This window comes from Microtus pennsylvanicus, chromosome X (assembly GCF_037038515.1).
Source record: "Microtus pennsylvanicus isolate mMicPen1 chromosome X, mMicPen1.hap1, whole genome shotgun sequence".
NCBI classification, from domain to species: Eukaryota; Metazoa; Chordata; class Mammalia; order Rodentia; family Cricetidae; genus Microtus; species Microtus pennsylvanicus.
Window position 1 is genome coordinate 20,157,716 of NC_134601.1, and position 15,554 is coordinate 20,173,269.

At 37.9% G+C, this 15,554-nt stretch overlaps 1 protein-coding gene across 7 annotated transcripts in view; it reads right to left on the reverse strand.

Moving 5' to 3' along the window:
- F8 (coagulation factor VIII) overlaps positions 1 to 15,554 on the reverse strand; it is a 148,210-nt gene that overhangs the window by 79,147 nt on the left and 53,509 nt on the right. For all 7 annotated transcript variants that reach the window (XM_075958588.1, XM_075958589.1, XM_075958592.1 and 4 more), the window contains one exon: positions 1,254 to 4,233. In XM_075958588.1, the coding sequence (XP_075814703.1) occupies positions 1,254 to 4,233 (2,980 nt within the window). The remainder of the gene's footprint in view (positions 1 to 1,253; positions 4,234 to 15,554) is intronic.

Here is a 15,554-nt window from a genome sequence, read left to right on the forward strand (position 1 = left end):
TATTTTTCTCTCTGACTTTTCTGAGCTCCATCAATTGACCTTATTTTCTTTAGGTCTCAGTCCTCAAAAGGGATTTCTTTGACTATCAGGGTTGAAGTAACCTACCAGTCATTGTTCTGTATTATTTTCTGAAGAGCACCATTGAAATTATCTTAATTCTTTCTCTCTTTTTTGTGTTTTGATTTTTTTTCAAGACAGAGTTTCTCTGTAGTCCTGACTGTCCTGGAACTTGCTTTGTAGACCAGGCTGGCCTCAATCTCATGAGATCCTCCTGCTTCCACCTCCCAAGTGCTGGGATTCAAAAAGAATGCACCACCACTGACAGGCCAATTCTTTCTCTTTTTGTATTTGTGTCTAGATGGATGCACATTTGTGAAGGCCAGGGATCAACCTTGGATGTCATTCCTCAGGAGCCATACACATTGCTTTTTGAGATGGGTGTCTCTCACTGATTCTGGAGCTCATCAGTGAAGGCAAGGTGGCCCCCTGAGAGACATCTGCCTGCTAGTTTCTGCATTTCCAGCACTAGGATTACAAGTATGTGTTACCACATTCATTTTTAAGATTTATTTTTATTATTTTGAAAATTGTGTTTCTGTGCATATGCATGTATGTACACATGTGTGCATGCATATGGAAATCTGTGCATTTGAGGGTGTGCATCCATGGAGATCAGAAGAGAGTAACAGATCTCTGGGAGCTGAAGTTACAGATATTAGTCACCTGACACGGGTGCTGGAAACTGAACTTGAGTCCTCTGCTGAACTTAGGTCTTTACGTTTTCACATCATGCACTTTATTGACTAAGCCATCACCCTAGTCCTCCCTTAATTGCTTTTATACTAGTTGTTCTCTCTTGTTCTAAGGGAAGGTAAGCTCTTGCTATGCTGTACTCAGGTGTTTGTAATAGTATCTGTCATACAGTAGGTGTTGTTATATTTGTTGACTGATTGTTCTTATGCCTTTCCTCTAAATTTGCCCATGCTTTCTCTTCTCCAGCACAACCTCCTTTGGCTCTCTTAAAATCAATTGATTGATTTTTTTCTTTTGGATTTCCTATATTTTAGAAAACATTCCTATGTACACCATCAACTTTTTTACCATACACTTCACTTCTACTTTCAGAGTTTTCATTAAAAGATTCCTCTTGCAGCTCATAGGGTTGATGGACAATGACGACTTTTATAAAATCATTTTGACACCTAGAATATCAAAGGTCACAATAGCATAGAAAAAAACCAATAGATACAAACCTATTTTGTAGAACGTGGGGAGATGTACTCATTCCATAGTCCCAGAGCCGCTCCACAGCTGCAATAAAATAGTGCCGCGTCTTCTGTTGAAAGCTGCGGGGATCCTGCTTTATATCTTCACCATAAATGTCAAAATCCTCATTTGTTTCAACAGTGATAGAATCATAATCAGTTGCTTCTTGTTCTGACTGAAAAGCACTAAGTTCCCTTTGATGGCGTTTCAAGACTGGTGGGTTTTGAGAGCACAATCTTTGAGTCTGACCTTGCTTTACCCAAGAGGCTTCTCTTTGGGAACAATTTTGTTTCTCATTTGCTACTACTGAATGATTGTTTTCATGAGGGCTCAGAGACAAAATGGTATCCTCTCTCTTAATGGGTATAATTTCTGGTGACTTCTCTTTGGATTTCCACTTATCTTTTGGTATCTGTGAAGTATGATGGTCCAGCAGTTTAGAGGGAGTCTTTTCAGAGCTCTCTCTTGTTCCTTTCAGACTTTCCACATGTCTCTTTGCTTCCTGTGTTTTCTGAAGAAAGACCTCTTTCATGAGATCCAGGTGTCCAGGAAATTCATGGCTAGTTTTTTTAGGCAAAAGTTCTTTCTCATGAATGGAAATTTGAGGAAGCAATTCAACTTTGTCAGATTCTTCAGGCAAGACTGGTTTCAAGAGAAGAATGTCCCCAAGTTTCTTATATGTGTTTGAGTTTGTATTACTTGTCCCTGGGGAGGCAAATTTTCCTTGGTTTATGATCCTCTCCCATGGTAAGATGGTTAAAGAAGAGTTATTTCTCTTGGTTTCTTTTAAGAAATGACTACTTTTTTGAACTCTAGAATTTTTTGTCTTAATGTCATAAGTGTAGGATGATGCTATAACATGAAAAAATTTGTCTTGAAATGGGATTCTCTTGGGATCTGTTGGTAGAAATGCTGAAGTTTTTACAATGTGTGATCCAGAACTATTTTTCTGAGTGATGCTTTTAATCATTGTAGAATCCAATAAGGGAGACTTAATAATGGACTTTTCCCCTTCCTTGCTGTGATCTATCTGTGTAATAATACTCTTTGTCAAATAGTTCATGGTTTGAGGCCATTGAGTTGAGGCACTGAGTCTGAATTGTCCCAAAGCTCGTTTACTACGTTGAGTAATAATATTCTTCTGGGTTGGATAGTTCTTTACTGCTTCTCTAGTTTTATTTATCAAGCCTTCTGAATTTGTTTCCTCATCCTCCCTTCTTTTAAAGAAATGGGCCATCTGAATCTCTACTGTATTTGTTGAGTTGTTTAATGAGCTGATGTCTTGAAGTATTAGTGCAGGTATCTCTTCATCTAAACTTATATTTTGCCTACTGCCTAGAAAGAAAATGTCTTTCAGGAAGTTCTTAGAACCAGTTGCTATGTGTACCTGAGGCAAAGTTACCTTTTCTTTGATTGATGCTTCCTTTTCTATCTCTTCCTGAATATCTTTTTCTTGATTGTACCTATCATTTTCTTGTATATTAGGCAAGGTGGTAAGAAATATACTCATGTTGCTTGAAAAAACCTTATGATTGAGTCCTGTGTCCTTTGTAAATCCATCTTGTTCTAGTATCACTTTCTTCTTCTCTGACAAGAAGTTCTCATTTTTCACAGACTTTTCTAACATTAAATATACTAATTGCTTTAGACTAGGCCCTTGCTCAGAGTTCAAGGAGTTATTTACATTGGTCTGATTCATCCAATTTGCTGATTCTGGCAACAGCATCTTGAAAAATGGCATGATTGTACTTTCTTTATCCTGTGTAATAGGATCTTTATCTTTTTGGTGAAATATTTCTTTATTTTTTGATGAGGCAGTTCTATTTAGCATATGCTTCAGTCTCAAATTTATAGTATTTTTGCCTGAAAGTACTCCATCATGAATCAAAGGTGCTAATCCTTGAATTTCACTATTGATTTTTAATACAGTATCTTGCAAGACTGCAGTACTATTCTCAATTGATGCTGGGCTGTCAATGTGAACTTTTCCATTAGTGGTTGAACGATTATATGTCTCATTTGTTTTCATCAAAGAGATATTATCTTTGAATAAAGTACTATCTTTGGCTAATAAAGCAATTCCATAAAATCTCTTCTTTTTGAGTAATCTATCATTCTCTATTGATGATATATTATCTCCCAGTGAACTTTCTTGATTATTTATTAAAGTTGCATCTAACAAGTTGGAATCACTATTTCCTTCACTAATGTTCAGAGGTGTATGAGACCGAATAAAGGGACGTGCTTTTTTACCAAATGAAATGGTGCTTAATTTACTAATAAAGTTAACTGGCATACTTGGAGATTCTGAATAATCTGCCTCTTCAGAAATTGCTGTCCAGTTATCTGACAGAATTGTTGTGGTCATTAGATTATTTTGCAAACCAGAAACTTGCAAATCAGGTTTTTTCCACTTTACATCTATAGTTGTCTCCAAACTTTTATTTGAGCTTAACTGGCAGTCTGGCTCAGGAGTAAATACTATTTTCCCACTTTGATAGTGTTCTGACCTAACTTGGGCCTCTTTAGATGAGTCTTCATTGCTGTCTATTGCATCAAGTGAATGATCATCAGGAATAGCTTCATAGATGGCTTTTTGGTTATCTAATAAGGATAAACCATGTGGAGTAGGGTGGCTCTGTCCCAAAAGCATCAACAAGTCACTAGAGGAGACACTTTGCACTTTAAACGTCTCTGCTGTCTCTCCAAACTGAGGTTTAATCTTCTCTACATAATTTTCTAGAATTGTAGTGGCTGTGAATTTTTTTCCCCTAGTGTTAGGATGATTTGAATTTTGGAAAAAGCTTCTGGGTTCAATGATGTTGTCATTCACCAACTGTGTTTGAATATCTTCATACATTTCTCCATAATAATCACTAATACTCTTGTCACAACTAGAAACTTTCAACAAAGCTGTCATACCTCTCTTCCGAAAGTCAGAATTATGACATCCCAAGACCCATAAACCTGAAAATGAGAAAAAAATAAAACTCTGGTTATTCATAACCCAGGTTCTAGGTAATTTCTGTATTGGGTGTTCTCTCTTATTTCTAGACAAATGAAGAAATGCTATTCAAAACAATGACATTATAGGTTATTTGGTCAAATCCTCTCCATATATAATAATCCAACAAAGGCGGTAAAAGTCATTATTGCATTGCTGCTACTGTGCTATGGATGTTTCTGATCGATCACAAGGAAGGGATATTGAGGCCTATTGAGAGAGTTCAGTGGGTAAAAATGTTTGCTGCCAAGCCTGATGACCTGAGTGCAATTCTTAGAATCCACATAGTAGAAGGAGAGAATTGAGTCCTGCAGTTGGCCTCTTACCTTTACACCTGTGATATGACATATGTGCCTACACACATATGCACACATTAAAGTAACAAATATAATAAAAAGCATTTGCAATGTGCAATGATGTAACATTTAACTATTTCTAATGCAGATATTCTCAAGAAGTGATTATAGAATTTTTCCCAACAAAATAGTGGATTGCTGATCAGTTATAGAAACCAGGAACAAGGTTTTGATTCTGAGGTGGAGAAAAGTCCCAAGCTGATAATTCAGCCTCAGGTTTAGAAAGAATGATCCCAGAGTTGAAGGCATTCGGATTATAATACAATATGCTTTCATTCTCTATGGTGTGTGCTCACTTGTGCATGCATATGCCATAGTGCATGTTTGTAGGTCAGAGGTCAACTTTTGGTGTCAATACATGTATTGCTCCCCCACCTTGTTTAAGATAGGATCTGTCTGTTTTCTTTTGCATATGCCAGGCTAGATGGCCTGTATGCTTCTGAGGATTCTCCTGTCTTAGATTCTTCCCTTGCTGTAGGAACACTGGGATTATGGATGTATGTTATCATGCCTTGCTTTTTCCATGGGTTCTGTCTGGTGATCTGTGTGACAAGTATTTTACTCACTGATTATTTCCCTGATCCGAAGTATCTATTATTTAAGATACTGGATTGAGATGTAAGAATTAGTTAAAATTTTCTTTTTCATTTATATTTAGTTATAGTTGTAATGCAAGAAGATTGCTGTATTACAAAAGTCAGGCAATGTAGTTTGACTAAAAACAAAAGTCTCTTCCTCTTCTTCTACTACTCTCTCATTTTGAGACCAGGCCTGTGTAAGCCCTGACTGACCTAAAACTCACTATTTGAATCAGGATGGCTTCAAACTCAGAAATCTGCCCCCACTCAGTTTCCAGAATGCTTGATTAAAGGAAGGCATTAACACACCCCACCCTTAACCAAAGTATCTCTAGATTAGTATTCTAAATTCAAGTAAAAAAATTGCATGTCTGTAATCTCAGAGGGTTGGGATGCAGATCCCTATAGTTCATTGGCCATCCCACCTAGTCAATCAATGAACTCCAAGTTCAATGAGAAACTCTGTCTCAAAAAGCAAGGTAGAATTAAGAAGGAAAATCTTATCAGATCTGGAAGACTTATTATTTAAGTAAGTGTATTCATCTAAGAATGGTTTTATAACTATGGCCCGAAAAGAACATTGTAAGCCAGATGCAAAATGAATATTATATGAAATTAAAATAAAGGTCTGTGAGGTCCCTTGCCAGCAAGGGGCCCGGATCCTGTACCAGAAGAGCCATCCAGAGAAGTAAGTGTGTGCCCGACTGGCCAGCCGGATGCTCGCCCCGGAAAGGGAGCACAGGCACCCTCCAATCCCCTAAACTTTTTGGCCATTCAGTGATGTGGGAGTGATTTCTTTCTAATCTGTTGCTTTCATTGGTTAATTAATAAAGAAACTGCCTTGGCCCATTTGATAGACCAACCCTTAGGTGGGTGGAGTAAACAGAATAGAATGCTGGGAGAAAGAAGTTGAGTCAGTGAGTCGCCATGATTATCCCACCCGACACAGCTGCAGGTTAAGATCTTTCCTGGTAAGCCACCTTGTGGGCTACACAGATTATTAGAAATGGGTTAGATCAATATGTAAGAGCTAGCCAATAAGAGGCTGGAACTAATGGGCCCAGCAGTGTTTAAAAGAATACAGTTTTCGTGTAATTATTTCTGGTATAAAGCTAGCCGTGCAGGCGGCCGGGTGTCAGGAATGCAGCCCGCCACTCCTATAACAACAATTCAGTGGGGCCTTCTCTCCCAGGCTACTGCCTTCTCTTCCTATCCCATCCCAGCTTCTCCCCAGGCACCCCCTTCCCATCTGCAGGGTCATAGGCTCCCCCAACTCTGCCTGCTTAAAGGCTGAGGGTCTGGGGACAAAGTTGTGAGTGCAACTGCTGCAGGAGTTTAACTTTGTTCCACTGAGCCTGCACCCAGCAAGCCTGCACTTTTGTCTGTGAGGTCCCTGGCCAGAAAGTAGCCCTGAGCCTGTAGTAGAAGATCCATCCGGAGGGCCTACTTTGGGGTGGAGAGGATGTGAGAGACAACTCCTGTGCTTAGGGGACCTAAGAGAGGGCAGACCAAGAAAAACCCCCAAGTACACAGGTAGCCACAGCAAAGATCAGACCAAGCCACCAAGACTCTCCTAACAGCATTTGAAGGAAGAGATTGGGCAGGCGCCAATGCAAAAATTCCTCCAACAATCTGAAAAACAACACAATAACACCAGAATCCAGCAAACATACAGCAGGAAGAATTGAACACCTTAATCCTGAAGAAGTAGAAGAAACAGACTTTAGATATAACATTATGAAAATGTTAGAGACCATGAAACAAGATATAAAAAACTCCTTTAAAGAAATAGATGAGAAGACTAACAAAAAGTTAGAAGAAATGAATAAATCCCTCAAAGATACCCAGGAAAAGCAAGAAAAAGCAATCAAACAGGTAAGGGAAGCAGTTCAAGACCTGAAAACTGAAATGGAGACAATGAAGAAAACACAAACCAAGAGATGGCAGGATATGAAAAATCTGGGTAAATGAACAGAAGTATAACAAACAGAATACAAGAGATAGAAGAACGAATCTCAGATGCTGAAGATACTATAGAGGAAATAAACACACTGACCAAAGAAAACAGCAAATCCAACAAATTCTTGTCACAAAATATCCAGGAAATATGGGACACCATGAAAAGACCAAACCTAAGAATAATAGGGGTAGAAGAAGAAGAATTACAGCTCAAAAACCCAGAAAATATATTGAACAAAATTATAGAAAAAAACTTTCCCAATCTAAAGAAGGATATTTCTATGAAGTTACAAGAAGCATACAGAACACCAAATAGACTGGATCAAAAAAAAAGCCTCCCCTCATCATATAATAATCAAAACATAAAACATAAAGAATAAAGAACAAATATTAAGAGCTGCAAAGGAAAAAGGTCAAGTAACATATAAAGGGGAACTTATCAGAATTACACCTGACTTCTCAATGGAAACCATGAAAGCCAGAAGGTCTTGGATCGATGTGCTGCAGAAACTGAGAGACCATGGATGCAAGCCCAGAATACTATACCCAGCCAAGCTTTCTTTCACCATCAATGGAGAAAACAAGATATTCCAGGATAAAAACAAATTTAAACAATATGTAGCCATAAACCCAGCCTTACAGAAAGAACTAGAAGGAAAATCATAACCCAGGGAACCCAACAACACCCATAATAACACAGGCATCTGACAACTCTCCACCAGCACAACTGAAAGAAGGGAAACACATAAACTCTACCACCGGGCGGTGGTGGCGCACACCTTTAATCCCAGCACTTGGGAGGGAGAGGCAGGCAGATCTCTGTGAGTTTGAGACCAGCCTGGTCTACAAGAGCTAATTCCAGGACAGGCTCCAAAACTACAGAGAAACCCTGTCTCAAAAAACCAACCCCCCCCAAAAAAAAACAAAACTGGAGTTAACAACCACTGGTCATTAATATTACTTAATATCAATGGACTCAATTCACCTATAAAAAGGCACAGGTTAAGAGAATGGATGTGAAAACAGGACCAACATTCTGCTGTTTACAAGAAACAAACCTCAACCACAAAGACAGATATTTACTCAGAGTAAAGGGTTGGGAAAAGGTTTTTCAAGCAAATGGATCTAAGAAACAAGGGGGTGTGGCTATACTAATATCTAACAAAATTTATTTCAAACTAAAATCAATCAGAAGAGATGGAGATGGACACTTTATACTCATGACAGGAACAGTTCATCACGATGAAGTCTCAATCCTGAATATCTATGCCCCTAATATAAAAGCACCCACATATGTAAAAGAAACATTACTAGAACTCAAAGCACACATCAAACCCCACACACTAATAGTAGGAGACTTCAACATTCCTCTCTCACCAATGGACAGGTCAACAGGACAGAAACCAATGTGAGACAAGAATTTTCACATAAAGTCTGACAAAACTTTTAAAAATGGATTCTGGGGCTGGAGAGATGGCTCAGAGGTTAAGAGCACTGACTGCTCTTCCAGAAGCCCTGAGTTCAATTCCCAGCAACCACATGGTGGCTCACAGCCATCTGTAATGAGATCTGGTGCCCTCTTCTGGCCAGTAAGCATACAGACAGATAGAACACTATACATAATAAATAAATAAATCTTTTAAAAAATGGATTCTGGACAAAAAAAGAACAAAGTCAAGCAAGGCTTCTTGATAGCAGCATTGTCTCAGGTAGGTAAGCTAGAGGCAAGAAAATGTGTGGCTTCTTTAAAAGGAGCTGATGCAGCATTAATGGCAAAAACTTTACAGCTCTTTTAAGAGGCTCTGCCACTGAACACTTAAATGGTGTTTATGAGTAGTCAGGCAGGCTTTGTGGTGATGACATGGACCTTAAAACTCCACAGAGTTATGGCAATAAACATGGCTCTCGCCAGTACCTCTACCATGAAGCTAGACTCTCAGAAGCTAAGGAATGGGACAGAGTCAACAGCCAAAGCTACAACCTTAATTCTAGCATGCTGTTTAACAGATTAAAGATTCATGAGCTCAACAAAAGATAGAGATATACAGTAAAGGCAGATTCAAATTAAAAACAAAAACAAAAACTTCTAAACAGTTTACAATATATTTAAAAATATACATAGGCTTGGGAAAAAAGAAAAAGAATAGAGAAAGTCCTTAAAAAAAGAACTAGAGTAGTCAGACATGGTGGTGCGTGCCTTTAATCCTAGCACTTGGGAGGCAGAGGCAGGCAGATCTCTGAGTTCAAGGCTAGCCTGGTCCATAGAGTGAGATCTTTGACAGCCAAAGATACACAGAGAAGTCCTGTCTCAAAAAAAATTTAAAAAATTAAAAATTGAGTAAAAAAGGCCATGTAAAGATAAAATACACAAGTCTAGATTATGTATATTATTGTGTTTTCTTTGAATTTTTTTTAACTGTGAATGAGCTAAGTACAGAGAGCTATTTCATTGTATGGGCTGCTAAGCTAAACCAACATATATATTTTAAAGGCATCTTGACTTCAAAATTTAAGTCTAAGGACATGTTACTTTGGAAAAGAGGTTCTGCTTTTGTTTCCACAGAGGATAGAAAGCTATGGATTCCTTACCAACTAATATGGTTTCATCAAATGAGACCCACTGAAGCAATGCCCCAGGTGGTCCAACATCCATGATAGATAGCTTCAGGACTGTTGGCTGAGATGAATCAACCATACAGGATACCCCATGAAAGACCTGAGTAACAACACCCACAATCAGCAGAAAATCATGTAAAAAGCTATGCACAAATTCTCAAATACTGTTTATAAATGCTTGTTTTCATTTAAGAGGTGTTTATTATAAATGGTTAATGGCCACAGTCAAGGTCTTTCTAAAAAAAAGGGGGATTGATATGATATAGAAATGAATACTTTACATAGGTATGGACTTTTGGTTTATTGTTACAAATTTAAGGTCAATTTTGTTATATGTATATTTCTACTCTTGTTTAAGGTATGTTTATACAGCTCATTAAAAATGTAATGTATATTAAGAAACAAAGATGACTAGGTAGTCATTTATAATACTCAAACTTTTATTTTAGGTTTTCTAGATATATAGGGATATATTTCAGTTAGATAATCTTTAACACATCAAACACCTACAGAATATGGCATTTAAAATGTTTTAAGAACTTAGAGTTTTCTCAACAATGAGATATATCTACTTTTGGAATCATCAATTACTTCAGAAAGGTTGATTGATGGGCACTGAAGAAAGTCGTTATGGAATTTGCCTTCAATGTGATAGGGCTAGCCATTTGGACAAGAAACTGCTCTTGCCTGGACTACTTGATTATTATGCTGTATGAACTGGACATGTAGGACCCATACAAAAGTGACTACTGAACTTTCCAAAGGACAGGATGATCCTTCAGGGTTTTTGCTTCACAGAGGAAACTGTTAGGCATTCTGAGGAAAACAGAAGAGACTAACTGATGAACATTGCCAATACAAGGCAAAACAGATCTTCAAATTTCCTGCTTCACTGAAAAGTCTGCTAGATACTTTAGGCCTGTAAGCTAAAGATGGATGCCCCAATGTTACTGAAGAACTTTGAGTGACTGTCCAGATAGAGAGATGTCTCTATAATTTCTAGAGTTTTGGAAGTTACTTACAATGGACTTACTGTTTACATAGGTAATATTATATCCTTCTGGGGTCTTTGGTGGAGTTGACGACTAGACAGTTATAATTATAGTTTTACTTAGTTATGATAAAAGATAAATCAAATATAAAACTTTAGACTTAGATAGGATAAATGATAGTGTTTTCTTAATTTGACAAATATAAATGGACTAAATTTTATAATTATAATTCTTGCTTGATAAACGTTTTGTATATGTAATTTTACTATGTTAAAGTTAAAGCCTTCCTTTTCAATTAGACAGAAAAGGGCAGATGATGTGGGATGTCCTTCTGTATATGTTTTGCTTTCATTGGTTGATAAATAAAGCTGTTTTGGCCAATAACGTAGCAGAATAAAGGCAGGTGGGAAGTCTGAAGAGAGAGAGAGAGAGAGAGAGAGAGAGAGAGAGAGAGAGAGAGAGAGAGAGAGAGAGGAGTCAAGGAAAGACCATGGAGCTGCTGAAGGAGAAAGATGCCAGAACATTACTGGTAGGCTACAGCCTCGATATGATACATAGATTAATAGAAATATGCAAATTTAAGATGTAAAAGCTGTATAGGAATACACCAGAGCCATTGGCCAAATTATTTGTGTGATTATTTGGGTCTGACCAGCCGGGAAATGAAAGTGCAGTCTCTGTCTACAGACGAATATATCTTAAAATTGACAAGACACCAAATTATATAAATGAGGTAAGAGAACACCACACAAAATATACTACCTTTCTCTTTCCTATCTATCTAATCTCTCTCTCTCTTTCCAAGCATAGAAACATAATATTCAAACTACTGAAAATCAAAATACAATACTGAGCTGGCGCTGCCATACATTACCAATGATTATAGTCCTTGGCATACAGAATATCCTTAATAAAATCACAACCCAAGGAATCCAACATTGCCAACAATGCCTACAATAACTCAAACATCTAGCGACCCTTCACAACCACAACTCAAAGAAGGGAACCACACAAACCCTACTACCTCCCCAAAAAATGAATAAATAGATAAAATAACCGGAGTCAACAACCACTGGACATTAATATCACTTAATATTAATAGACTCAATTCACATATAAAAAGGCACAGACTAAGAGATTGGATAAGAAAACAGGATCCAACATTCTGCTGTTTACAAGAAACACACCTCAACCACAAAGACAGACATCTACTCAGAGTAAAGGGTTAGGAAAAGTTTTTTCAAGCAAATGGACCTAAGAAATAAGCGGGTGTGCCCATACTAATTTCTAACAAAATTGACTTCAAACTAAAATCAATCAGAATAGATGGAGATGGACATTTTATACTCATAACAGGAATAATTCATCAGGATGAAGTCTCAATCCTGAATATCTATGCCCCTAATATAAAAGCACCCACTTATATAAAAGAAACACTTCTAGAACACAAGGCAGTCATCAAACCACACACACTAATAGTAGGAGACTTCAACACAGCTCTCTCACCAATGACAGGTCAATCAGGCAGAAACCTAACAGAGAAATAAGAGAATTAATGGAGGTAATGAATCAAATGGACTTAACAGACAACTATAGAACATTCCACCTAAATAGGAAAGAATATACCTTCTTCTCTGCAGTTCATGGAACCTTCTTGAAAATTGACCACATATTCAGTAACAAAGCAAACTTCCACAGATACAAAAAAAATATTAGCAACCACCTGGGTCTTATCGGATCACCATGGATTAACTAGAATTCAACAACAATGCTACCCCCAAAATGCCTACAAACTCATGGAAACTGAACTGTCAACTACTGAATCACCCCTGGGTAAAGGAAGAAATAAAGAAAGAAATTAAAGTCTTCCTTGAATTTAATGAAAATAAAGACACAACATACTCAAACCTATGGGACAATATGAAATCAGTCCTAAGAGGAAAGTTCATAGCACTAAGTGCCCACTTAAAAAAAAAACAAACAGAGAAAGCACACATTGGAGACTTAACAGCACACCTGAAAGCTCTAGAAAAAAAAGAAGCAGACTCACACAGGAGGAGTAGAAGACTGGAAATAATCAAACTGAGGGCTGAAATCAACAAAACAGAAACACAGAAAACAATCCAAAGAACACCTTAGAAAAATTATCCATTATGATCAAGTTGGCTTCATCACAGAAATGCAGGGCTGGTTCAACATATAAAAATCTATCAATGTAATCCATCATATAAATAAATTGAAAGAAAAAATCATATGATCATTTTATTAGATGCTGAAAAAGATTTGGCAAAATTCAACACCCCTTTATGATAAAGGTCTTGGAGAGATTAGGGATACAAGGGTCATACCTAAATATAATAAAAAGCTATTTACAGCAAGCCAACAGCTACTATCAAATTAAATGGAGAGAAACTCAAAACCATTCCACTAAAATTAGGAACACGACAAGGCACTCTCTCCATACCTCTTCAATATAGTGCTTGAAGTTCTTGCACTAGAAATAAGACAACATAAGGAGATCAAGGGGATTCAAATTGGCTAGGAAGAAGTTAAATTTTGCTATTTGCAGATGATATGATAGTGTACATAAGTGACCCCAAAAACTCTACCAAAGATCTCCTACAGCTGATAAACACCTTTAGTAATGTGGCAGCATACAAGATGAACTCAAAAAAATCAATTGCCCTCCTATACACAAAGGATAAGGATGCAGAGAGGGAAAACAGAGAAGCATCACCTTTCACGATAGCCACAAACAGCATAAAATATCTTGGGGTAACTCTAACCAAGGAAGTGAAAGATCTATTTGACAAGAACTTTAAGTCTTTGAAGAAAGAAATTGAAGAGCATACCACAAACTGGAAGGATCTCCCTTGCTATTGGATTGGAACGATCAACATAGTAAAAATGGCAATTCTACCAAAAGCAATCTATAGATTCAATGCAATCCCCATCAAAATCCCAGGAAAATTCTTCACAGACCTTGAGAGAACAATAATCAACTTTATATGGAAATACAAAAAACCAGGATAGCGAAAACAATCTTATACAATAAAGGAACTTTTGGAGGCATTACCATCCCTGACTTCAAACTCTATTACAGAGCTACAGTATTAAAAACAGCTTGGTATTGGCATAAAAACAGAGAAGTCGATCTATGGAATAGAATAGAAGACCCGGATATTAACCCACAAACCTATGAACACCTGATTTTCGACAAGGGAGCTAAAAGTATACAATGGAAGAAAGAAAGCATCTTCAATAAGTGGTGCTGGCATAACTGGATGTCAACCTGTAGAAGAATGAAAATCGATCCATATCTCTCACCATGCACAAAACTCAAGTCCAAATGGATTAAAGACCTCAATATAAATCTGACCACACTGAACCTGATAGAAGAGAAAGTGGGAAGTACTCTACAACACATGGGCACAGGAGACCACTTCCTATGTATAACCCCAGCAGAACAGGCATTAAGGGCAACAAAGAATAAATGGGACCTCCTGAAACTAAGAAGCTTCTGTAAAGCAAAGGGCACTGTCACTAAGACAAAAAGGCAACCTACTGACTGGGAGAAGATCTTCACCAACCCCGCAACAGACAATGGTCTGATCTCCTAAACATATAAAGAACTCAAGAAACTAGACTCTAAAATCTAATTAACCCAATTTAAAAAATGGGGCACTGAACTGAACAGAGAATTCTCAACAGAAGAAGTTCAAATGGCCAAAAGACACTTAAGGTCGTGCTCAACTTCCTTAGCAATCAGGGAAATGCAAATCCAAACAACTTTGAGATATCATCTTACACCTGTCAGAATGGCTAAAGTCAAAAACACCAAGGATAGCCTTTGCTGGAGAGGCTGTGGAGGAAGGGGTACCCTCATCCATTGCTGGTGGGAATGCAAACTTGTGCAACCACTTTGGAAATCAATGTGGCAGTTTCTCTGGAAATTTGGGATCAACCTACCCCAGGATCCAGCAATACCACTCTTGGGAATATACCCAAGAGATGCCCTATCATATTACAAAAGCATTTGTTCAACTATGTTCATAGCAGCATTATTTGTAATAGCCAGAACCTGGAAACAACCCAGATGCCTTTCAATGGAAGAATGGATAAATTGTGGAATATATACACATTAGAGTACTGCTCAGCGGTAAAAAACAATGACATCTTGAACTTTGCATGGAAATGGATGGAAATAGAAAACACTATTCTGAGTGAGGTAACCCAGACCCAAAAAGACGAATTTGGTATGTACTCACTCATAAGTGGATTCTAGACATAAATAAATGTCAGTGAGCTTATAATTCGTGATCCTAGAGAAGCTAAATAAGAAGGTGAACCCAAAGAAAAACATATAGTTATCATCCTGGATATTGGAAGTAGACTAGATTGCCAGGCAAAATTGGGATCTTGGGGGTGGGGGTGGGGGTAAGGGAAGATGGGGAGATGGGGAGAGAAAAGTGAGGAGAGGAGGATTGGTAGACCCTGGTGGAATGGGATGGTTGGGATGGAGGAAGGGTAGATATGGGAGCAGGGAAGAAGATATCTTAATTAAGGGAGCCATTTTAGGGTTGGCAAGAGACTTGACTCTAGAGGGGTTCCCAGGTGTCCAAGGAGATGTCCCCAGCTAGTTTCTTGGGCAGCTGAGGAGAGGGAGCCTGAAATGGCCCTTTCCTATAGCCACACTGATGAATATCTTGCATATCACCATAGAACCTTCATCTGGCGATGGATGGAGATAGAGACAGAGACCCACATTGGAGCACCGGACTGA